General features: G+C 33.3%; 2 protein-coding genes across 2 annotated transcripts; one reads left to right on the forward strand and one right to left on the reverse strand.

The window, feature by feature from the left end:
- Window positions 1-3,081: 3,081 nt before the first annotated feature.
- On the reverse strand, window positions 3,082-7,416 carry LOC107639451 (chaperone protein dnaJ-like protein). The gene is made up of 7 exons (XM_016342946.3): window positions 7,146-7,416; window positions 6,886-7,068; window positions 6,100-6,166; window positions 5,374-5,705; window positions 5,114-5,255; window positions 4,120-4,245; window positions 3,082-3,731 (listed from the first exon to the last, which is right to left on the reverse strand). Exons 1-7 carry the CDS (start codon window positions 7,165-7,167, stop codon window positions 3,347-3,349), a joined length of 1,257 nt encoding a protein of 418 aa, XP_016198432.1. The 5' UTR covers window positions 7,168-7,416; the 3' UTR covers window positions 3,082-3,346.
- Window positions 7,417-17,878: 10,462 nt separating this feature from the next.
- LOC148568464 (uncharacterized) lies at window positions 17,879-18,595 on the forward strand. Its single transcript, XM_088484706.1, has one exon. It carries the CDS (start codon window positions 17,879-17,881, stop codon window positions 18,593-18,595), a length of 717 nt encoding a protein of 238 aa, XP_088340832.1.
- The last annotated feature ends 7,027 nt before the right edge of the window (window positions 18,596-25,622 follow it).

Below are 25,622 nucleotides of genomic sequence, written 5' to 3' on the forward strand. Positions count from 1 at the left end.
TAAAAATAAGAAAAAGATAAACAAAGAAAAAAAAATACATAATGATAAAAAATCACCAGAAAGAAGAGAAAGAAAAGTAAAGAAAAATGCAGTAACAATATCAGCAATAAAAGAATGACGATAAGAGTAAAACACACGAAGAAGAAAAAAAGAATACAAAAAAAAATATTTATATTAAAGAGCACGGATATTTGCATTAGTAAAAAATTGGAATGTGAGATATGCCCTTAGTTTTTGTTAAGTTTAAATCAAGTTGATTGGACTTGGTTACCTTTGATATATAACAAGACAAGACTAGAGGTGGCAATGGGTAGGGTAGGATAGGATTTGGATCCAACTCTAACCCTACCCGCGGGTTGAGATTTTTATATAAACTCAACCCTACCCTACCCTATCCGCGGGTTGAGAATTTTCTAACCCTAACCCTACCTGCTCTTAACCCGCGGGTACCCGACCCTACCCGCGGGTTATAAAAAAGATACAATTTTATTATATAACTTGATGATAATTTAAAATATAACTAATTTTTAGGGTAAAAAACAAAAATAAGCCATGGGGAGAAAGAAATTACGTGAATCAGCCAAAACAAAATCTGATTCACGAATCAACCAATGCACAAATATATGTAGTTTGAATCAAACCGTTTCGAACTTGGATTGAATGTAATTCGAATTGAGCTACTTCGAATTACATGCAAAGCTGAAACATACATAATTCGAATTGAGGCAATCCGAATTAGTATGAAACCTGAACTAAGCATAATTCGAATTGAAGCAATTCGAATTACTATGAAACGTGAGCTCAACATAATTCGAATGATGTTGATTCGAATTACACATTGTACAATAAGATACTAGAAAAAATATTATATAATATAAAAAAATATACTAAAAGAAGTATAAAACAAGATTATAGGAAATTAATTTTAGTATAAAATTATTAAATATAAATTAATTTTAACTCCTATTACTACATTAAATTAAAAATAACATATAAAAATGTACTTGTATTTATTAAATTTTAATAACATATAAAAATTTAATGACTTTTTAAATATTCTTTTTATAATAGGAGTACATTTTTATATACTTTAAATAGTTTATATAAAAATGTACTTGTATTTATCATATAAAAATAAAGTGTTGTGCCAATATAATAACATTATAACATTTTAAATCAATTTTTTTTAAGATTTTAGATTAAAAGCAGCACATGAAAAAGTATTATTGGTATTTTAAAGCTAACTTAATTAAAAAAGATAAAACTATATTTTTTTAGGATTTTATGTACATAATTAGGCTAATTTTTTTTAAATATTGATCAAAGATGTGTGTTACACTATGTTATTTAGTTTCAGGTAAGTTTTACTCTACTATATTTTTTTTTACTTTTCAGAAGACACAAATCTCAAAAATTTTATAAAACGTCAATGATATTTTGTTTTAAATTAATTTATAAAATTTTTTAGATTTGTGTCTTCTGAAAAGTAAAAAAAAAGAAATTATAATAGAGTAAAACTTACATGAAACCAAATAACATAGTGTAACACACATCTTTGATCAATATTAAATAAAATTAGCCTAATTATGTACATAAAATCCTAAAAAATAAGGTTCTATCTTTTTTAATTAAGTTAGCTTTAAAATACCAATAATACTTTTTCATGTGCTGCTTTTAATCTAAAATCCTAAAAAAAAAATTGATTTAAAATGTTATAATGTTATTATATTGGCACAACACTTTATTTTTATATGATAAATACAAGTACATTTTTATATAAAGTATTTAAAGTATATAAAAATGTACTCCTATTATAAAAAAATATTTAAAAAGTCATTAAATTTTTATATGTTATTAAAATTTAATAAATACAAGTACATTTTTATATGTTATTTTTAATTCAATGTACTAATAGGAGTTAAAATTAATTTATATTTAATAATTTGATACTAAAATTAATTTTCTATAATCTTGTTTTATACTTCTTTTAGTATATTTTTTTATATTATATAGTATTTTTTCTAGTATTTTATTGTACAATGTGTAATTCGAATTAACATCATTCGAATTATGTTCGGCTCACGTTTCATAGTAATTCGAATTGCCTCAATTCGAATTATGTATGTTTCAGCTTTGCATGTAATTCGAAGTAGCTCAATTCGAATTACATTCAATCCAAATTCGAAACGGTTTGATTCGAACTACATATATTTGTGCATTGGTTGATTCGTGAATCAGATTTTATTTTGGCTGATTCACGTAATTTCTTTCTCCCCATGGCTTATTTTTGTTTTTTACCCTAATTTTTATGTAAAAAAGAATATTGAATTATTAATTAATGATTTTCTTTTAGTGACTAAGAATATTTTACATTTAGTGAGAGGTATTTAATTCAACATCCACTTAAACCATATTTTTATATAAGTATATAACATATACATATATATATATATATAGAGTGCGGGTTGGTCGAGTAAGGTTGAGGCTCAACCCGCACCCTACCCGACCCGCACAAGAACTCTACCCGCACCCAACCCTACCCGCTGCGGATCGGGTTGGATACCCGTGGGTAGAGTACATATTGCCACCCCTAGACAAGACTGATAATTTGGGTGGAAGTGGAATGCTAGAAATAAAATTAAAATAAATTCCAAATATATATTAAAATACAAGAGTCAAATTAAAAATATAAAACATAACATGGATCTATAATATAAGTACATAATGATTATTTTTATAACTTAATTTTAGTATATAATAGCATTATCTATATATATACCCAAACAGAAATATGATTCGTAAGTTTTGACTAAGTTGCATATCATATATAGTATTTAAAAATTGTCATTAATTAAAATAAATAAATATAACTATTTCATGTATTAATTAATAATTAAAAATCTTAACAATGTTAGAGGGCATTGCATGGGGTGCTATAACTGCGAACATATCGAACCAATAAAAGTTTAGATATTTAACAAACACATCATAATTTTTTAATACGCACTTATAAAATGAATGTTTAACAACTTACCCATACCTCGTAAGTGTTTAAAACTAGTAATATATTCACAAGGTATATTGCCCCAATTGAATCCAGCCTTTATTTTCACAGGTGTAATCCCATATTTCTGCCATATAATGTTTCATAAGCAAAACCTCAATTCTAGAAACGAACAACTCTCGGAAACCTGTGCAGTATTTTTGGTCACCATTTTTGTCTTTTGACCTTCTAATATCATGCAAAACTATTCATATACCTTACCAGTGATATGTTTCTAATGTTTAAACCAAACAAACATGTGTACATGGAAACATGTACAGCCGTCAAGTGCGGGGCGGAACATTACACCTTCAACCACTCTAAGCAAGGACACAACCCCCAACAGAATCTAGCTGGGTAATAATCCTTCAAGTACACCTCCCTGCTATTACCTACTATATAGAAACTGAAGGATTGCCGGCGACCAGTCATGGTGACGCGAGTAACTGGCACAACTGAGATTGTATGTCTCTCGCATATGATCCTCGCGGTTGCAGGTACGGAAGCTCTATCTGCAATGACTTCAGAAGAGAACTTGTTGAGAAAATAAGAATCAGCAAAATAAGCTGGAGTGCATTGGTGAGCTTGGGTGTTGCACAATTGAACTCCTTTGGCTCTATGGAAAACCTCATCCGGTACTGATGCTGCTCCACTAGTTGCATTTACTTTCCGAGTTGAAAGCGTCTTCCTGCACAGCACGCACAGGTCACAAAAGGGAATCTATGTTGAGCATAAGAAATGAAAATGAAGAAACTTGTTGAAAGAAGTCTACGACAATTCTAATGACTTGTTAGGATAATTAAGTTAAGAATGATTCATCTAATCTTACAACTATCCTAAGTTATTTGCAATGCAGTTCATAAGAGATGGATCTTCGTCATAATCACACTGGTTTAAGCATCAGATATCTTATGGACAAGAATTTGGACAATTATAGAAAAATCAGTAGTAGGAAATTCCTTGCAAAAATTATAGCACCTATTAAGAAACTCCAAATATTGTAATATGAATATTCATGTTTGAAAAAATTATTCTAAGGGCGATAATTATGATCAGAAACTAGCAGATTAACATACCATCTTACAATGGCAACATTGCGTGATAGTAGAGAACCACTTCCATTACACGTTTTACACTTAATTAGTCCCTGCGATTCACAAGTTGGACAAGGAATCTTTCCAGTACCATTACATTTCACGCATCTGCAAGAAAATTTAACATGATAAAGTAAATAAAAGAAATAACTTCCATCTTGACAGGAAGCAATTGTTGGGACAATGTTAGTCAGAAATCAAGGGAGCTAGTGAGATAAATAAAGGAAAAAAAGATTTGTTAAGCATGGTCAATGATTTGTAACTGATTAAACAATAGAAGAACTCTCACTCTTCCTCAAATTATTGTAATGCTTCTAGGGTTATTGGCACTTTGCCAATGATCCTACAACAACAATACAACTACTTTCTCTTTCTGATTCCAGTTTAAACAACAATGCATCATAAACATTTCATTTGACTTGAATTCAACATATAAATTTCCGGTTTTCTGCATTATCTTCTAAGAATTATAGAGCAGTGTATCAAACTATCAATGCTATGAAGAACAAAAATGTTTGACAATATGATTTTTAAAGGACCCTAAGCCAGCGGCAGCATAGCTTGCTTAATCTACACATGAACAAACAAACTACTCACAGTGTGTCAGAACCATCTTTTAAGCATGGTCAAATGATTTGTAACTGATTAAACAATAGAAGAACTCTCACTCTTCCTCAAATTATTGTAATGCTTCGAGGGTTATTGGCACTTTGCCAATGATCCTACAACAACAATACAACTACTTTCTCTTTCTGATTCCAGTTTAAACAACAATGCATCATAAACATTTCATTTGACTTGAATTCAACATATAAATTTCCGGTTTTCTGCATTATCTTCTAAGAATTATAGAGCAGTGTATCAAACTATCAATGCTATGAAGAACAAAAATGTTTGACAATATGATTTTTAAAGGACCCTAAGCCAGCGGCAGCATAGCTTGCTTAATCTACACATGAACAAACAAACTACTCACAGTGTGTCAGAACCATCTTTATGAGCAATCAAACCCCTCCCATAACAAGTCGAACACTGAGTCAACTGATTTTCTTTATTATGTCCAGGTTCTTGGCTTGCATTACATGTATTACAGACTGTACCTCTGCGTCCTGCACAAACTGTAAAGAATTTACAGGGTATGTCAGAATAGGCAAAAACTAAAAAGAATTGTAAGGGAAATAGCATAAAATATACAAACAAATTTGAATTGTGAAACTGGGGAAATCCAGGATTTACCTGGGCACTTCTCAATAGTTTCAGAATGAGGAATCTTTTCCCTCACTTCTTTGGAGGGTACAAATAGAACAGGGAACTGAGACCTTAGGTCCAATTCCCAAATACCAAGTTCAGTCCCCTTATCTTTTCCATCAATATTTCCACCTAGGTATGGCTCTGTCTCCTTTATAACCTCTCTTTCCTCGACAAATGTATCCAGAGTTCCAACATACACATTACAGTCTTCCACTGCATGAATCTTCCATGTTCGAGCAGGATGGCTGCCCCAACAGCACCGATGACCAACATGATCAATTAGCAACTCGCGTATCTCCACTTCATCCAAGCATTCCCTTAAAATGTCACACCCAATCCGCAATGTCATTTACCAATATAGTGCTTGAAGATTTAACTCAAATTAGTATTGTAACAGTATTTTTATCATTCTTCTTTTTTTATTTGAATATCAAAAAGCATATATTAGAAGTTAACAAACAGGACAAAAAGCCTCTTCCATGACACATGAAATAAGACAATCTAACTTCTGCTGCAATAAAGATTGTTGTACAAAATCCAATTTGGAAAAAAAAAATGATGCATAATATATAACCAAAAATCCATAATTACAAACTCTTCTCTTGAAACAAATCAGCCCAGAGAATCTCAGAGCATTATGTGCAGTCTAATTTCGAATTTCAATATAAGTTATGTGAAATTCACCCTTCTACTTATATTGCAGGATTATACCTCTGATATCCAGTCCTAGGTCCACCATAATCTCCTCCGTATCCACCTTGATAAACAAGAGCTTGCCCTGCAACAAGAAAAGGCCTTTTAACATCCAATCATCCACCTGTACATATAAGTCAAAACTTTTGTGCAATAAAAAACAAGAAAACCTAACAAACTCAATTCCTAAAATATAACATATTGCTAAATGAAAAAAACACAACACCCCCTGAGTCAACTAACTAATGCCCAAATTATCGTACAATTTTTTTGATTGAATTGGTTTGGCTGCCCTAGCTTAAGGCTTCAAGACTTTAGAGAGCGATAAACAGTATCATACCTCACCAAGGGAGCTTTCTTAACAACCATGCTAGGTGTACACCAAAATTCAGCCATCAAATCAGCTATTCGTATAAAATGCATATTATAACACAAAATAAACATCAGAAATGAGCTAAAAAGCACATATTTATACACAAATACATAACGATTGATTTAGTGGATGATTTTTGCTGTGTACATAGCATTTTCTTTCCGAATTCTAGGTTTCAAATCCCGACTTCGCTTGTAAAGTTTAACTAATAGTCTAATACTCAATCGTCATTCATCAATCCACCTCCACTCATCTAACTGATTCCATTGGATCAATTTATTGTCTTAGCAATGATCACTCTACCATTGTCTTAGCAACCTAAAAGATTCCTCGCTACGATATGAATCAATAATTTAACGCATGATTGAAGGAAACGAAACAAAAATGGTTACAATTTCACAAACAAGGATCACTGATCACAGTTCACACACCTGCAGGGTGAGGCTCTGGTGAGCTAACCAAGGCTCCGTGAAGAGAAGGTGGATAGTGACTTGAAGGAGCAGAAGCGGCAGATCTTATCTCATCCACACTCACCTCAGTCCCAGCCACTGATGAAGCAGTCGGTATACCGCTTCGACCCACATGCTGATACGAGCTCCAATTCCCACTCTCTCCTAATTCCAAAATTATTCAAAATTCACAATAAGCATTGAAAGTTAATATCGCCGGCAAGGAAAATTGAAAATGGTACCTGATAGCAGTGGTTGCTCCATGTTGGAATGAACTATAGCTCAGAGGGATGAGGGAGAGGTTTATGGATTTCAATACGCACGATGGTGACTTATATTTTGGGTGTTAACTTTGTCATTAAGGAATTGGAAATTAGAAATTGGAAATGTAGATATAGATGGCCGAAAATGCGAGTAAGTCAATCGGCAATATGACAAATAATATTATTATATGATGTTCATATTTGGCTGTCACTGTTAAGAAGGTTGGTTTGAGTTTGGGTGGTCCGCGCTGTTAAGACTTTCACAATACATGGGTTGTATATGATTTAGTTAATCTAAAAATTAAATTTATTTTTTAGTTAATTAAAAATTTAATTTTAATTAACTAATCAAATTAATTTTATATAATAAAATTAGTTATTAATCAGTTATAAAATTTAAAAATTAATTTTTAATCGATTATAAAAACAAAAATTAATTTTAAGAAAATAACTGATTTTTGAATAGAAAAGCTTATTTTTGAAAAAACAAAATCGATTTTTGAGATTTTTGGATAAAAAATCAATTTTCTAAAAAAATCTATTTTTTAATAAATTTTTAATCTAAAAAATTGAAATTAAACTTTTTTATAATTTAATTTTAATTTTAGATAACTGATTAAAAATTGATTTTAAAATTTAATTTTGGTTAACCAATTTTAAAAAATTTAATATTATTTTTAAAATTAATTTATTAAATTAATTAATCAAAATATGGTTATAATTTTTTAATCGGTTAATCACATTTTAATTTTTAAATATACGCACCTAATATAGACGGTATCTTCTCTCATTATGCATTGGTTATATAAATGTTTTAAATTTACATCTAAACTAATTTAGTAAATTTTAAATTTGACACTTTAGTTTTTAATAAACTTTTATTATTTTTAAAATTTTCAAAAATTATTAATCTTAGATATATTAACTTTTTTATTATTTTTAATAAATTTTTTAATTTGTATATTGACTAAAATAATATTATTTGCCAATAAGTTATAACTCAAATGACATAGTGTCCCCATACTCAATTAAGAGGTCGCAGATTCAAGTTTCCTATCATTTGAAACAATTTCATGTCTATAAAATTTAACATTATTTGGATCTTCATTGAACGCTAAATAAAAATGTGATTATTTTATACTAATTTAATATAGTAAGAGAATGACAGTTCATCGAATCAGTCATTGCTAGAAAGAGATTGAGAGATTACTATGATATCTAAAATTCAATTTAAAATACTTCAGTAGTATAATTAAAATCTTAAGGATTAAATTAATAAAAATAATAAATCTAAAAAATTACTATAAGAGTTAGTCGATTTTTTTCTGTACTGAAAATATATATTAAGTGTATTCTATATTTTATTTGACAAAAAAAAAAAGTAAAGGGCGAGTATGATAAACTTTTAATTTCTATTTAAGAGAACAAAAAATAAAAAAAGGAAATAAAATTCATGAGTTTTTTTTATAAAGAATATAATTGAGTTTAGGATAAAGTTTTTTATTAGATTTATAAAGAATATGTATTTATATTGTATATAACAATTTTTTTTATGAATTATTTTTTACTAAATCAAATAATATGACTATTCACTTAAATTTTACTCTTCATCGTAACATCAATTAATTATTAATTATGCTATGTTATTGACATATTTTGTAAAAAAATATTATATTATTACAAAAAAAATTTTATTAAAAATTTAATTATTTTATTATGACAAATTTTATTATTTTAATAACTAATAATATATAAATCAATATATAAGTATATACAAATATGTAATAATTAATAATAAGAGTTAATTTTTAGTTTACATAGAATATTTTTGAACAAATTTTTTATATTTTATTTGAAAAAATTGAGAATAAAAGAAAAAAATAGAATAGATAAAATAAGTCTGATGCTAAATATGTTATAGGTGTCTTTTTTATCATTTTAATTTTATATCTGTGTCTAAAACAATTAATATTTTATCTTGACAATTTTTATTAATAATATATACTGTGAGATATAGTCATATATGACAACATTTTTTTAAGATGATTGATCATGTTAGACATAAAAGGAACTTGTATATCTTTAATACAGATAAAATTTATGTCAACAACTTTAAATAACAAAGAATAGAAAATGAGTCAACACTAATAATTTAGTTAGTGCTGCTGCCACAGATACTACAAATCATCAAATTTGACATTATAAATTAGGATATATCTCAATTGATAAATTACATAAAATAAAAAAGAATTATCCTTTTATTATATGTTTATTAAATAATGAGTCATGTGAATTATGCCATTATACAAAATAAAAAAGACTGTTTAGTTTGAGTCAAATAAAATATGCAAATTTATTTGATTCACTACAAATGAATATTTGAACACTTATTTTTATCCCATTTTTTATTAGTCATAAGTATTTTTTAACAAAGTAAAAGATAAAAGTAGATTCACTTGATTATTTTTTATGAAAAATAAAAGTAAATTTTTTTTATTCAATAATTTGTGCAACTAATAAAATATAATTTCAAATAAAAATACAAAATATCAGAATTTATCATGAGTTCTTTTTATAAAAAATAGAAAATAATTTATCAGACCTCATGTGTTGAGACATCTCAATAAAATAGAATTGTGAAACAAAAAATATTAAGATATTTAAAATATTACTAGAACACACATTTTTAAAGCTCATCTTTCCAAAATATTTTAGAGATATAGTATAGCACATACTGTACATATTCTCAACAGAGTGCCTAATTCATCTTTAATAATAAAAGTTTTTATCAAAATTTTTTTATTAAAATTCAGAACATTCCACTTCAAATTTTTTGGATGCCTTGTATTTGCTTCAACCTTAATTGTAAATAGAAAAAAATTGGATAAAAAAAAATACTTTTTTTTTTTAAAGTAGGAACAAAATGATAATTTTTTATAGACATTAATTACAAACAAATTTTTATATCTAAAAATATAACTTTCTATAAAAATTTCTTTTCATATAAAAATCATCAATTTTCTCATCAATTTAAACATGCTTTCAATTCTAATCAAGACACTAAAACTACATTACATAATCATGATCCTATAAATATTTTTTATAATAGCATATTACCTTCTCATAAGTTAAACTTATTTTCCATTCAACATACATTACCAAAACTCCTTTAAACACAATTGATGATTAGCCACAACCAACTTTACCTATTTCTCTTAGTTTATCCACAGTACTAGCATCACATACTACCCTTATCATATAATGAAAATCAATTTAATCCCCAACACATTGTTATTAATCCGCCTCCTTCACTAAGAAGATCCATTAAATAAAGACATAAGCTAAAATACTTTAATGATTATGAATATATGTAAATCACTGTCTTTAATAGCATGGTCCAATCATAAAATAATATCCTATTTTAATTACTTGAGTTACAATTTTTTGTCACAATCACACAAAGTAACAATTTCTACAAATTCAAAACCAAAGATCTATGAGCAAGCTATCTTGAGTGATTATTGGCAGAAAATAAGCAAAGTTGAGCTTGAGGTATTGAAGGAAAGCAAGACTTGAAACTTACTATACCGAAAGAGAAGCATAAAATCGGGTGTAAATGAGTATTTAAAACTAAGTATAAGTCTAATGGGACTATATAGAAACACAAAGCAAGATTTGTGGCCAAAGATTTCACTCAAACACAAGGGTATGACTATTTTGATACCTTGATAATTACAGCTAGTAAGAACTGGTTGATTCATCAGTTAGATGTGACCACTGCCTTTTTTTTTTAATGGTAATCTACATAAAAAAATCTATATGAAGCTGCCCCCTAATTTAAATGCGTAGTCAGGAATGGTTTGCAAGTTGGAACAATTCTTATATGGCTTTAAACAAGCAAGTCATCAGTGAAACTCTAAATTATCTTCCGTCTTGATTGCTTCTGGTTACTCACAACCAAAGACAAATCGTTCTCTTTTCACCAAATCTTCTACAACATGTTTCACTTCAGTTATTTTTTATGTCGATGATTTGGTTTTATCGGGAGCTAACATGGAAGAGATCAAACATGTGAAGATGAAATTGGATACTTTGTTCAAAATAAGGATTTAGGAGAACTAAATTTTTTTTGGACATAAAAGTTGCAAGAAGCAAAAGATGAATAGCTCTCTGTATCAAACGAAGTATACTCTTGATCTACTAAAAGAGTATAGTTTATTAGATTCAAAATCAGCCAACACACTAATGAATTATTCAGTTCATGTCTCAAAGTAATCAAGAACACTATTGAATGATGCTAAACCATATAGAAATAGAAGATTCATTGGAAGGCTGATATACCTCACTAATACCAGAACTGACATAAACTTTATTGTTAGTAAGCTAAGTCAATTTCTGGATTATACCATGGATGAGCACTTCAAAGCAACCTTATATGTGTTAAAGTACTTGAAAGGAGCTCCTAAAAAAATTACTTTTTTGAGTCTGTTTGTGATTTATCTCTTCATAATTTCTCAAATTCTGATTGGGGTACATGCCCAAATACCCAAAGTTTAATGTTTGGGTGTTGCTTTTTTTTTTAGAAGATCTTTGATGTCATAAAAAAGCAAAAAATAGTAAATAGTTTTTCGATTACCTTCAGAGACAGAGTATCGGGTAATGACTCTTGCAACTTGTGAAGGAATTTGATTTATGTACATCTTGAATGATTTCAAAATCAAGTTAACAAGTCCTATGATACTATCTTATGATAATCAATCTGTTAGATACATTGTGGCCAACCTAATGTTTTATGAAAAGACGAAATACGTTAAGATTAATTGTCACAAAGTTAGAGAGAAAGTTCAAGACGGTTTCCTAGAGCTCAAAACTTATTGATATCCTTACAAATGCACTTTCATCAATTTCTTTTAAAGAGATATATAGTAAGTTAGGAATGTATAATTTGTATATTCCTATCTTCAGTGGCGGAGTTTAGTTCAGACAAAGGGGGCCATGGCCCCCCAAACTTTTTATAAAAAACTTAGTAGTATTTTTTCAAAAGATAAAAAATAGTTCAATTGACTTAAATACTTTACTATGACTTAAAGTATCTAATAAGTTCAATAAACAACACTCTCTCTATCTTTAAGTTCAAATATAAAAAATTAAATATTTTTTATTTATTTAATTTAATATTATTTTATATTTTACTATTTATTTAATTTAATTTTTTATATGATAAAAAATAATAAAATATTCAATAAGTATTAATATTATTGTATTTGTATAAATTGATTAAAAAAATCAATAAATATTATAAATTTTAATATTTGTCCTTCTAACTTCTTCTTTACATATTTTAGAGGATATATATTCAAATTTTTATATAAAATAATAAAAAAATCAAAGAATTGATACATTTTTTAAGAGGAAGGCTAATATTTAAGAAGGAGAACATATAATTTTTACAATATCAACACCTGTAGATAGTTCTTCTACTTTAATGAATCACGAAAAAAGTGAGATATAACCTTCAAAAGTTCAAAAAGTTACATCTGATGACTTTAGCCTTAATTTTTTGGAACGAGATCTTGAAAACAGTTTTAAATTTGGCAATATCACCCAAACCAGAGAGATGAGATTGACGAGCATATCTTAAATGGGTCCATATCAAAAATATTTTGATAATTATTTTCTATCTGGCCTCCCAAAATTTTGTTTCAAGTTCCGCCAATGCCTATCTTAAGGGAGAATGTTAATGTATGATTAATTGATTACTATTAATGCATGATATATGCAGGTGATAGATAGTGACCACTAATGCATGAATTATATGAAGGTTGCAGGTGATGGTAAATAGTGTATGACATTAGTAGGTATTGCTTGAGGTTATTAGTGAGAGAGAAAGAATAATAAGAAGGTAATTAGTATGACAAGTATATATATTATATTAGCTAGTATAAATTTTGTAGCAGAATTAGTTATACATGTTTTTGGCTATATATGACTGCACCTTCAGGCTTCAGCTATTGTAGTGTGTTATTTCTCTCATTTTAAACTTGCATAAAAAAACTTTTATTTTTTATTAAAAAATCTGCAGCTCAAAACATATTTGATAAAAAAAAATTATTAAAATTTTTTAAATAAATGTATTCTAGAAGTTCATACCAATCGTTGAAAACAGGTGCTCAAAACATATTTTATCAAAAATATTTCATTAAAAATCTGCATTTCCTCTATCAAGTGAAGCAGAATACATAGTTCATACCAATTGTTGAAAACAAGTGCTTTGATTCAGAAATTCATCGCGGGATTATCTATTGAGGTACTACAAAATTTTTTCTCTTTGTGATAATACTAGTGTCATACATTGCTAAGAATTATGTTCATCGTTTTAGAACAAATTATATGAGTATTATCATATTGGGGACTATGTTCAATTAAAAAGAAAATTATAGAACTCAAATTTATGAAAATTAGACTTTTAATAGCTGATATCTTTACAAAATCTCTTGTTGAGGATAAATTTGAGTTTGTTGAAGCTCTAATGAACATAATTGAAACTTAGATCATGTATTTTTTTTACATATATATTTTTTGAGCATTTCATAAGTAATTTTAAAAATTATTTAATTTTGAATCGATGATGCTTTTGAGATATTCAAGTGAATCTGACATACTCAAAAAATGTGTTTTTTATCTCAAAACTCAAACAAAGTCAACATTTTTTTAGCATAAAAATAATGGCAATTGGGAGTTGTAGGTAATAGTGGGAGGTTAGGAATTTGGGTGGAGATAGAGGATGTCTGTGGGGATTTAGGTGGTAGGAGTTTGGAGTATGGGTGGAGACGTGGAGTGGTTTGAGTGGTGGTAGTAACAATGGTTGGATTTGGGGAATGATTTGTTGGGTTTTTGAGCTCCCTTCTTATGTGGAGAAAAATCCCAAATACTAGTATCTAAACCCATGAATAGTTAAAGTGGTTGAGGTGAGTTAGGGTTGGATGAGAGAGAGGTCATTTTGCAAGAGAACACCAAACACTAGAGAGAAGAGAAGAGAGAAAGTTATTTTCGCACATACACAAAGCTGTCTCTATAAATTGGTCACTGCAGATTCGTTAACCGTTGGATCGAGCTCAACTTTGGACAAAGTGTTCTACACATCTGGTTCTTCAATTTCACCGTTCGGATCTTCAATTTGATATCTGTAGCTAGAGATATTGGCCACGCACAGTAGCTCTATTTTTGTGGTATTTTCATCTTCTTGTTCTTGTTTTGAAAGCTTTGAAGCTTGGGTTGCTTGACTTGTTGTATGCATGTTTTGTGCAGTAATTTATGACTCTCTTGTACCCTATTTTTCATTATAGTGAAGCTATTTCTTGGTCTTGGTGACTCGTGGTTTTTACTTCTCTCATTGAGGAGGTTTTCCACGTTAAAAATCTTGGTGTGTTAGCTTGTTTCTAATTTCTGGTTTATGTGATTTTTTCGCTGCTATTGGGTATTATTGTGCTTGTGGTAATACTTGTTGTGAGTGGATATTGTTGCTCCTCTGATTCTTGTAAGTAGGAAATTGTGTATTATTTCTATCAATTGGCATCAGAGCTCAGTTTTGGGTATTTGGTTATAACTTGCTTGAAAGATGGAGGCAAATAATTCTACTAGGATGATAAGTTTGAGTGGCACTAATTACCATCTATGGAAGGGTAAAATGAAAGATTTGTTGTTTGTCAAAAATCTACATTTATCCGTATTTTTACACAAAAACCAGAATCTAAAACAGATGAAGATTGGGAGTTTGAACACCAACAAGTTTGTGGTTTTATTAGAGAATGGGTGGATGATAATGTTTATAATCACATTGCTAATGAGACTCATGCTAGGGCTTTGTGGAATTAAATTGAATCCTTGTATGCTTCTGTTCCAAGGGTTACCTGAAACTGTAGGCCGACCTCGGATGAGATCTTCTGTACTAGTCGGAGATGACGTGTCCGGCTGGCTGGTGACGGCTGGAGCTGTTGTGTCCGACTTGTTGGACCGGCTTCACTTCTGATCTGTGGTCACCGGAGGGTGGGGGGTACCTGCAAGAGACTCCGATGCTTAAGTTAGCACGGGTATTAAGCAGGTTTATTGTAGAATCAGAGTATGAGTTATACCTGGGTGCTCCAGTATATTTATAGTGGTTGTAGAGTGACCTTTCTAGATAAGATAAGTTGGTTATCTTATCTTATCTTTATCTTTGAGTTGAGGTCAGCTTATCCTCAAGGGAACCGCCTTTATCTCTATAGGCTTGGATTACCTTTGGATTTGGGTCGTGTTCTTCTATTTGGACCCTTTATTGGGCTTTCCTGTCGATTTGGCCGACCTCTTTGAGAAGAGGTCGGATAGCCTGACCTGAAGAGGTCGGTCGCTTTGTTACTGAACATCTCGGGTCGGATAGCTCGACCCAGGATGTGAACAGTGCCCCTGCTCGAGCTCGGTCTTTCTTTTTTGGGGTAGAGTCTCAGACTTCGATCCTTCTCTGGTGGAGCCGAACTCGAGCATTTGTCGACTTCTTTCTTTTTGTAGAATTTTTTGAATGTGGAACGTTTTCTTCTGAAAGCGTGCGCTTGTGTATTAGCGCTTTGTTCTTGGGAACGTGTGAGGGTTTAATACCTTCATTAATTGGTATTAATTGTCCCGTTTCCTTTGGCTTTATTTTGAATTTATGTACTCAGAAAATGGTTTCTTTTCTTCATCTTTCTTTGTAACTTCTCCCTTCGTTCTCTCACTTTCTAATTTTCGCCTACATTTTGCCTTTGCGGCGTCATTCAGCGATTCCGTCTTTCCATCTTCAACCCTTCTGAGGCTCTGCTTTTTTCCAGGTTGGTTCTATTTGCAATTTCTTCTCGTCTTTGTTGCTTTGTCTTTAGTTTTGTGGTGAAGTTTTGATTTTGCTTAGAGAAAGTTTGGATCTTTCTTGTCGCGCCTGCTTGCTGTGTGTTCTGAGAGTTTCTTCGCCCTTTGCATGAACCTTTTCGCCTTTCCTGCTATTTGATGCTTCTAGGGCTTTGCTTGTTCTACTGTCGCTTCTGTCCGATACCCAGAAAAACTGCATCTTTACTCACTTAATCGAAGATTGCTCCTTGGTTTTTTGCCCTGTTGATAGCTTTTCCTGTTTGCTGCGATATTTGTTTTGGTTTTTGTTTGATTCTGAGAAAAGGTTGCGCCTTTGACGATTTCCGCTTGGCATGATGCTTTTTGCTGATAGACTGTAAAAAGATAGTGACTTTTTGTGTTCTGGCTTTCTTTTTCGAAATGTCTGTTATTTGAAATCTTTTCTTGTTTGAGAGATGCCGGGACGTAAGCTGTGGATTTTTCCTGAAACCTTACTTTGTTACTGCCTCCAAAGGATGCCCCAAGATTTTGGTTTGAGTCTTGGGATTTTCCTTTTCTGTTTGTTCTTCTGTATACTAGTTGAGTTATTTTGCCCCTCGTCCGAGATGTTTTTTGGTAATCCCATCTTCTTTTTGTAGGATTAGTTGGCCTCATGTCTTCTCGCAATAACATTATAGAGATGTCTTCGAAAGTTCCCGAGGGGATGTCTGATTGGCTGGACTCCCTTGTCTTGATGTGTGTCTCTGTGGTGGACGCTGATTTTTGTGTAGAGCTGAGGAAACGTCATAGGATTTGTGGTAGTAGCGCCCGGAAGAGGGATTATGAGCTTGTAGTGCCTGATTCTGATGAGAGGGTTTGTTTTCCTACTTCGGTCGAGGGGGAGCGTCCCTTTTTCTATGCCTATGAATATTTCTTCAGCCAGTTGGACATTACCTTTCCTTTTACTGCTTTCGAAACCGATTTGTTGTGGTCTTGTAATATTGCCCCATCCCAGCTTCATCCGAATTCCTGGGGTTTTATCAAGATTTTTCAGCTGCTTTGCCAGGAGTTAGGCATAACACCTTCTCAGACTCTTTTCCTCTATCTTTTTGTTTCTGCCAAGCCCGGAGGGTCTTCCAAAAAGAAAGCTTCATGGGTTTCTTTCAGGTCGGCCCAAGGGCATAAAGTTTTTGCCATGTATGATGAGTCTTTTAAAGATTTTAAGAATTATTTCTTCCGAGTCCGTGCTGTTGAGGGGCCCGCCCATTTTTTCTTGATGAAAATGATAAGCCTGCCTTTCCTCTAGAATGGTAAAAGAATGTAAGAGTGTCTCGCTATACCTGGGAGATGCTTGGCGAGGTTGAACGAGCTTTTGTAGTTGTTCTTGAAGATTTATGGGGGAAACCACCCCATCTTGATACAAAAAAGTTTTTGAGTGACCCGTCTTTGGTTCGAACTGTTTTAGGTACTGTCCGACTTGTTTATATACTTGCTTTTTAGTTTTACTTCTTCTTTTTGTGATTGTAACCCATTGCTGTGGTCGATTCTGTATTTTCAGAGATGTCGAAAAAAATGATTCTATGAAGGCTTACAAGAAAGTAAAGAAGGTTGCAGCTGCTCAAAATATCTCGGCCAAGGTGGCGGGAGAGAGATCTTCCCAAGTTCTGGTGAAGTCGCCTGTGCCGAGTTCTCCTGGTCCGAGGAGGGTAATTCCCACTCCTAGGGTTCGCCTGGCCGAGCCTCCGCAGTCTTCTGCTGCTACTTCTGGTGCTCCTCCCAACAAGAAACAAAAAACAATTGAGCCTTTCAACCTTGATGCCCCTAATTTTGACGCGGTCGAGTTTGTAGATCAGCAGATCGGTCCATACGGTGTCCTTCCTATGGATGATGTATCACTTCTTCATCATTTGGACTTTATAACTCGAAGTAGTGTAAAAATGGCACATATGGGAGTTGCCTTGTACCGAACTGCTCAAAATCTTCCTCTCCATGCCACCAAAGCCTTCATGGAGGAGGCAAAACAGGAATTCGACCAGATGAAGGGCTTGAAAGAGGAGCTTGAGGTGAAAGTAGCCAAACTGGAGAAGGATCTGGAGAACGAAAAGGCTAGTTCTCTTGCTCTGGCGGCTTCTGTGAGATTGGCCGAGGACACTGCGTTGAGGCATAAAGATAGTTATGTCACGTCTTATCGGGAGGTGATACGTCTGAGGGAGGAGTTGGAGTCTGCCCGAGTTGACTATTCCGAGCTCCAAGGTCACCTTGTCGGCAGTGTAAACGCTGCTTATGATAATTTGAAGGAGCAGGTTCAAGTTCTCGCTCCTGAGGTTGATCTTACTCTTTTTAGCTTGGACAATATTGTGAGGGATGGTAAGATTGTTCCCGACGACCAAGATGATGATGATGTCGAACCTCCCTCTACGCCTGCTGCTAAAGTGTCGACCTCTATAGTTCCTCCTGCTGGGATTGCTCGTCCAGAATTAGATCCTGATTGTCAAATTCTGAATAGGGACGACGGTACGGTGGATGCAGTGTCTCTCCAAACTCGCCCTCCTTCACCCCAGACTGATGCTACCGAGAAGGCTCCCGATCTTAACTAATTTTTCTTGGATGTTTGTGTAGATAGCTCGACTTGTGGGCTTTTTAAACTCTTTATTTCTGTAATTTAAATATTTTGCTGACTGTTGATACTCCTTTTGGTTGCTTGTTTAGCAACTTTTTATTTTGAAAAAACAACAAGTAGCTTTCAAGCTTTGGGCCTGATCTTGAAGCTTGTTTATAATATTGCATTTTATATCATGCTTGTTTGCACTTGTTTTTGGCACCTTTCTGGGTTTTGAGAATGCCGAAGCCTTGCTGCTCGGCCTCTTTGGATCACCTTGTACTTACTGCTTGTAGCTTGGATCCTTTGAGGTTGTGGATATGTGGGTCCAACTTGTATTTCGGTTTTTTCGTTTTTACTTGTATTTATTTCTAGCACTCCATAACCGATTTCTTCACGTTGGTCCGCTTTCCAGTTATTTTTGTAATCCTCTTTCTTGGACCCTTGTCAGGTCTCTTTCAAGGACTACTTTTATAACTTATTTGTGGGAGACCGACTTCTTTGCGTCGTTCTTTTCCGAGTTATTTTGTAATCCTCTTTCTTGGACCTTTGTCAGGTCTCTTTCAAGGATTACTTTTATAACTTGTTGTTTGTAGGAGGTCGACTTCTTTACGTCGTCCTCTTCTAAGTTATTTTTTGTAATCCTCTTTCTTGGACCTTTGTCAGGTCTCTTTCAGGGATTACTTTTATAACTTGTTGTTTGTAAGAGGTCGACTTCTTTACGTCGTCCTCTTCTAAGTTATTTTTTTGTAATCCTCTTTCTTGGACCTTTGTTAGGTCTCTTTTAGGGATTACTTTTATAACTTGCTGTTTATAGGAGGTCGACTTCTTTACGTCGTCCTCTTCTAAGTTATTTTTTGTAATCCTCTTTCTTGGACCTTTGTCAGGTCTCTTTCAGGGATTACTTTTATAACTTATTTTTTGTAGGAGACCGACTTCTTTACGTCGATCTCTTCTAAGTTATAGCAATTACTCTTTTATAGGGTTGGCCAGACCTCTTTCCAGGGATTTGCTGATAACTTGGGTTGACTTGGTCCGACTTCTCAACGTCGGCCAGTCTTTAAGTTATTATTTAGCAATCCATAAGACCTCGTCAGGTTCTTTTTTCGGATCACTTTCGATAACTTCTTGCATTATTCTGTGTTCATCTTTGCCGATTTGTAGAAGGTGGTTTCTTTCTTTCTTTGGTCGACCTTTAGATGAATCACGTTTTCATCTTTATTGGTCTTTTATCGTGATCGTGCAGTGAATCTGTTTTTCACTTTCTGCCGATCAGTTGCTTTATAATCGGACGATGAATGCTTCAGATTAATGCATCTTGAGAATTTGTAGAATATATAAAATATATTTTATTCAAAGAAAGTGCAAATATATACATGTTGGAGTTTTTCATCCTTTTAAGTCGGATAATATCTGGATCTCAACTTGGTGCCTCATTAAAAAACCTTTTTAGGAAAAAGAATGCATCCTATGATGAGATCTTTTACCTTCTCTAGCTATAGTACCTTCTTAGGTTGCAGGCGTGCCATGATCTGGGAAGCTCTCGTCCATCGAGTTTGGATAGTCTGTAGTAGCCCTTCCCAAGTACTTCTATGACTCGGTAAGGTCCTTTCCAGTTTGCTGCCAACTTTCCTTCTCCGGGTCGAGTTGTTCCAATATCATTTCGGATTAGGATGAGATCATTCTCCGTGAAACCTCTTGGCACTACCTTTTGATTATATCTTGAAGCCATTCGGCGCTTTAGCGCTTCTTCTCTGATCCAAGCTCTTTCTTGGATTTCCGGAAGTAGGTCGAGTTCTTCTCTTTGAAGTTGAGAGTTGGCTTCTTCATTGTAGTGGACTACTCTAGGCGACCCTTCCTCGACCTCTACTGGGATTATTGCCTCCACTCTGTACGCTAATCGAAACAGTGATTCGTTTGTGGTGGAATGTGGCGTAGTTCGATATGCCCATAGGACCTGTGGAAGTTCTTCAGCCCAAGCTCCCTTCGCATCTTGCAGTCTCTATTTTAACCCAGCCAATATGACTTTGTTGGCAGCTTCGGCTTGCCCATTGGCTTGAGGATGTTCGACGGAGGTGAACTGGTGCTTTATGTTCAAGTCAGCTACTAATTTCCTGAAGCCTGCATCTGTGAATTGAGTGCTATTGTCTGTGGTGATGGAGTATGGAACCCCGAACCTCGTGATAATGTTCCTATATAGGAATTTCTGGCTTCTTTGAGCAGTGGCGTTGGCTAGGGGCTTTGCCTCAATCCACTTTGTGAAATAGTCTACTCCGACTATGAGGAATTTGACTTGTCCTGATCCCTGGGGAAAGGGTCCGAGAAGATCGAGTCCCCATTTTACAAATGGCCATGGCGAAGTTACGCTGATGAGCTCTTCTGGCGGGACGATGTGAAAGTTGGTATGTTTCTGGCATGGGGGACATGTCTTTACAAATTCTATAGCTTCTTTTTGTAGAGTTGGCCAGTAAAATTCCGCCCGAAGTACCTTTTTGGTGAGAGCTTGTGCCCCGAGATAATTGCCACAAATGCCGCTGTGTACCTCCTCTAAAACTTCCCTTGTGTTAGAGGTCGGCACACATTTTAACAATGGTATTGAAATCTCTCTTTTGTATAGGGTGTTGTTTATGATAGTGTAGTACTGAGCCTCCCGTTTTAACCTCTTTGCTTCCTTTTCATTTGTGGGGAGTGTTTCTTTTCTGAGATAATTAATTATGGGGGTCATCCATCCTTGATCATGACTTGTAATAGCTAGGACTTTTTCCGCTTCCGAGATTGACGGGTTCTGTAGCATTTCCTGGATGAGGCTTCTATTGTTACCCCCTGGTTTGGTGCTGGCTAGCTTTGAGAGTGCATCAGCTCGGGCATTTTGTTCGCGGGGTATGTGGCAGATCTTATATTCTCCGAGTTGTCCGAGCTGTTCCTTGGTTTTATCCAAATACTTTTTCATGGTGGGATCTTTGGCTTGGTAGCTCCCTGTTATCTGTGAGGTAACTACTTGTGAGTTGCTAAAGATGTTGAGTTTTTGAGCTCCAACCTCATTAGCCAGCTTCAAACCAGCTAGTAACGCTTCATATTCTGCCTGGTTATTTGAGGTCGGGAACCCAAATTTGAGGGAAAGCTCAACTTGGGTTCCTTGGTTGCTTTCTATTATCACACCTGCGCCGCTTCCAGTCTTATTTGAAGACCCGTCCACGTAGAGATTCCATTCTGTGGGGGTTTCCAGGGTATCTGTGAATTCTGCAATGAAATTGGCCAAGTATTGTGATTTGATGGCTGTCCGAGCTTCATATTGGAGGTCAAATTCGGATAACTCGACTGCCCATTGTAAAATTCTGCTTGCTAGATCTGTTTTCTGCAGTATCCCTGACGTTAGGATTTTTGCCAGTAAAGAATGTCATAAAAACAGTCGCGTTGTAGATATAGTCTCTAAACCGACAAAAATCCCTTCGTACAAACGTTTTGGTTGTCACAAGTAACAAACCCCTTTGAAATTGATAACTGAGTATTCAAACCTCGGGTCGTCTTCTCAAGAAATTGCAGGGAGGTGTTCTTATTATTGATTATGAAAAAGTGTGTTTTTGGGGAATGTTGAGTTTGGGCAATGGGCACAGATATATTTAAATGACAAGTAAAATAAATAAATAACTGTAAACTAAACTCTTGGCAAGGTATTATAACTGGAAGTCCTATCCTGGTTATCCTTATCAATTGTAATGAGAATTGGATTTTTCTCCCACTTGTTAACCTCTAACTTATGAAGGTAAGTTAAGTGGATGAATTAATTCTGATTCCTCAGGTCCTAGTCTTTCCTTGAGAAAGGCTAGAGTTATTGGAACTTGAATTAATGAGATGAAGAAATCCAATTTTCAATCAACAATGAGTTTGATAACTCAAGTGTGTCCAATGACTCAACCAAAGCCAAAAGGGAAGAGAATCTACTTGAATGAAAATAACTTGGATAAACACAGAGCATTAACAAATTAAAGAGAGCAATCATAAGTCTGAAATACCTCAAACTATATTAAATAAAATATTTAAATCATAACATGGAAAAGTTCATAAATTAAATTGAGAAAATAAATAAAAATAAAGAACCTGGGATTGAGAGTCACTCCTAAAACTAAGAGAAATCCTAAATCCTAATCCTAAGAGAGAGGAGAAAACCTCTCTCTCTAAAAACTACATCTACTCCTAAAATTGTAAATATGAGAGCCTTCTCATGAATGGATGCATTCCCCCAATTTATAGCCTCTAATCTGTGTTTTCTGGGCCGCAAACTGGGTCAAAAACAGTCCAGAATTCGCTGGTTTCAAATTTTGCCACGCTGGTTTTTCGTCACTGCGACGCAGCCGCATGGATCACGTGGTCGCGTCACCTAGCGTCAGGGGAACTATAGCATATTATATATCAAATCGAAGCCCCGGACGTTAGATTTCCAACGCAACTGGAACCGCGTCGTTTGGACCTCTGTAGCTAAAGTTATAGCCGTTTGAGTGCAGAGAGGTCAGGCTGGACAGCTTAGCAATTCTTCCAACTTCTTGCATTCCTTCCACTTTTGCATGCTTTCTTCCCATCCTCCAAGCCATTCCTGCCTTATAATATCTAAAAATACTTAACACACATATCAAGGCATCTAATGGTAATAAGAGAGGATTAATAATAAGCAAATATAAGATCAAAGAAGCATGTTTTCAATCTAAACACATAATTAGGAAGGCAAATGTAAAACCATGCAAATAGTATGAATAAGTGGGTAAAGAGTAGATAGAAACCACTCAATTGAGCACAAGATAAACCATAAAATAGTGGTTTATCAACCTCCCCACACTTAAACAAAAGCATGTCCTCATGCTAAGCTCAAGAGAAGCTATAAAGAAATGAAGAAGAATGGTAGAATACATGAAATGCGACCTATGAATGCAACTACATGCAAGAATGTTTTTACTTACTTGGTTAAGAGTAAATAAGTTCTCCAAGAATAAATATGAACTGGATTTCACTAATTCAAATCATAAAAAAATGAAGTACAAATAGACTTGTAGAAGAAAATAGCTCATGAAAGCAGGGAACAAGGAATTGAGCATCGAACCCTCACTGGTAGTGTATACACTCTAGTCACTCAAGTGTTTAAGGTTCGATTCTTTCAATTCTCTACTAACCTTGCTTTCTAAAGCTTGCTCTTCATCTAACAATCAACATAATTTTAATGCACAAATACACATATCAAGAGGTCTTTTAAGGGTTGTAATGGGGTTAGGGTTAAGGTAGGATTGTATTTGGCCAAGTGGACTAAAATCTGAATCCTTAATTAACTTAAACTTTCCATCTAACTTAAACAATCCATGTAATCATAGTACAAAATCTAACTATCCATCAACCATGTTTTCCACATATTCATGCATTCTAATTTCAAGTACAATTCATATGCATTGTTTTCAACATTTACTTTGGGGCATTTTGTCCCCTTTTTCTTATTTGCTCTTTTTCCTCTTTTCTTTTTTTTTTATACATAATTTTTCTTTTTCTTTTATTTTTCTCAATGCATATGATTAAATTATTGGATGCATGAATCATGTCCTAAACATTTTTTTCACATTTTCAGAAAATTCTAACATACTCAATTCTCAAACCAATTGTTTCCAAATTCGCTTCCCCACACTTAATTTATGAGCACTCTCACTAGTCTAAGCTAACTAAGGATTCAAATTAAGGACATTATTATTTTCCGCTTAGAGTTAATGATGTGCTAAAGTAAGGAACAAAGGGGTATAATAGGCTCAAATTGGTTTGCAAAGGATAATGAAAGGTAAGGCCATATGGGTATGTAAGCTCAGTGAAACAAAGGCCTCAATCATGTAAGTGCATGCATACATTAAACCATGGAAATATAGAATTAAGCAAGACAAAGATCACAATTTTAGAGAGAAAAACACACACCAAAAATAAATAATTAGTTGATAAAATGCAACCAATTCAAATAGGCTAAAAAATCTCACAGGTTTTGTGTGTTCGAGCTCTAAACCATGTTCCAGTATAATATCTCTTCAAACAAGTGTAACATTAAATTTTTTTTTTCAAATTAGTGAAATGCTCTAAAAATTTTCTTAAAAAAAGAAAATATTACTTCAACCAAGTGGTAAAATATGCAAAAATCAAACAAATATGCGATCAATCATGTAAATGCAACAATGAACAAACAAAGAAAATAAAACAATGGTGTTGAGAAGAAAGTACTAACCCACGGAGATCGGTATCGACCTCCCCACACTTAAAGATTGCACCATCCTCGGTGCATGCTAAGATGTGCAAGTGGATGGGGGTTGTGGTTCCTCAGCTGGGGCTCTTTTTGTTCCTTTCCTTGCTGTTGATTTGGGAATGGCTTTCTCTTTTCCTTTCTTGGTGGCCATCCTGAAAAAGGGAAGAGAAAGTAAATTAAAATCAAAGAGATATATATAACAAGGAAGAGAACGGAAAAGGTGGTGATGGATGCACATTAAGATATAACTGACATTAACACATGCTCGCGAGTACATGTGAAAAGCCATCAATGGAAAATAGCTAGTGCATATAAGGACAAGTGAATGCAAGGTGTTTATTGGCATGCCAGAAAAGGGCATGAGTAGCATAGATCAAGCATTACTTGTAATAAATTACCATGTTTGTATTGACAATTAATTTCATTTAATACAATAGTAAAGGGAGTTCATGAAAAGCAAGCATTGAATAGTATAAAGTAAAATAGAGAAGTGCATAATGCCATATGGGCTTTTTCACAAACACATAGCATGCATAGTAATTAAGCTATTTGAAGGTATTAAATTGAACATGCAAGTAACCCTTTAAAAATAGATATATATAATTGTCAAATAATTCCTCTAATGATCCACAAGTAAAATATAGAAATAATGACCCAAATAAATTTCTAACACCAATGAAAATAATGCAATGAATGAAAGTATGTAAATAAACTAAAATAAAATAAAAAGAAAAATAAGAGAGATGAGAAGGGAAAGAAGATAAGA

This window comes from Arachis ipaensis, chromosome B4, assembly GCF_059453495.1.
Source record: "Arachis ipaensis isolate K30076 ecotype BB chromosome B4, ASM5945349v1, whole genome shotgun sequence".
Taxonomy (NCBI): Eukaryota; Viridiplantae; Streptophyta; class Magnoliopsida; order Fabales; family Fabaceae; genus Arachis; species Arachis ipaensis.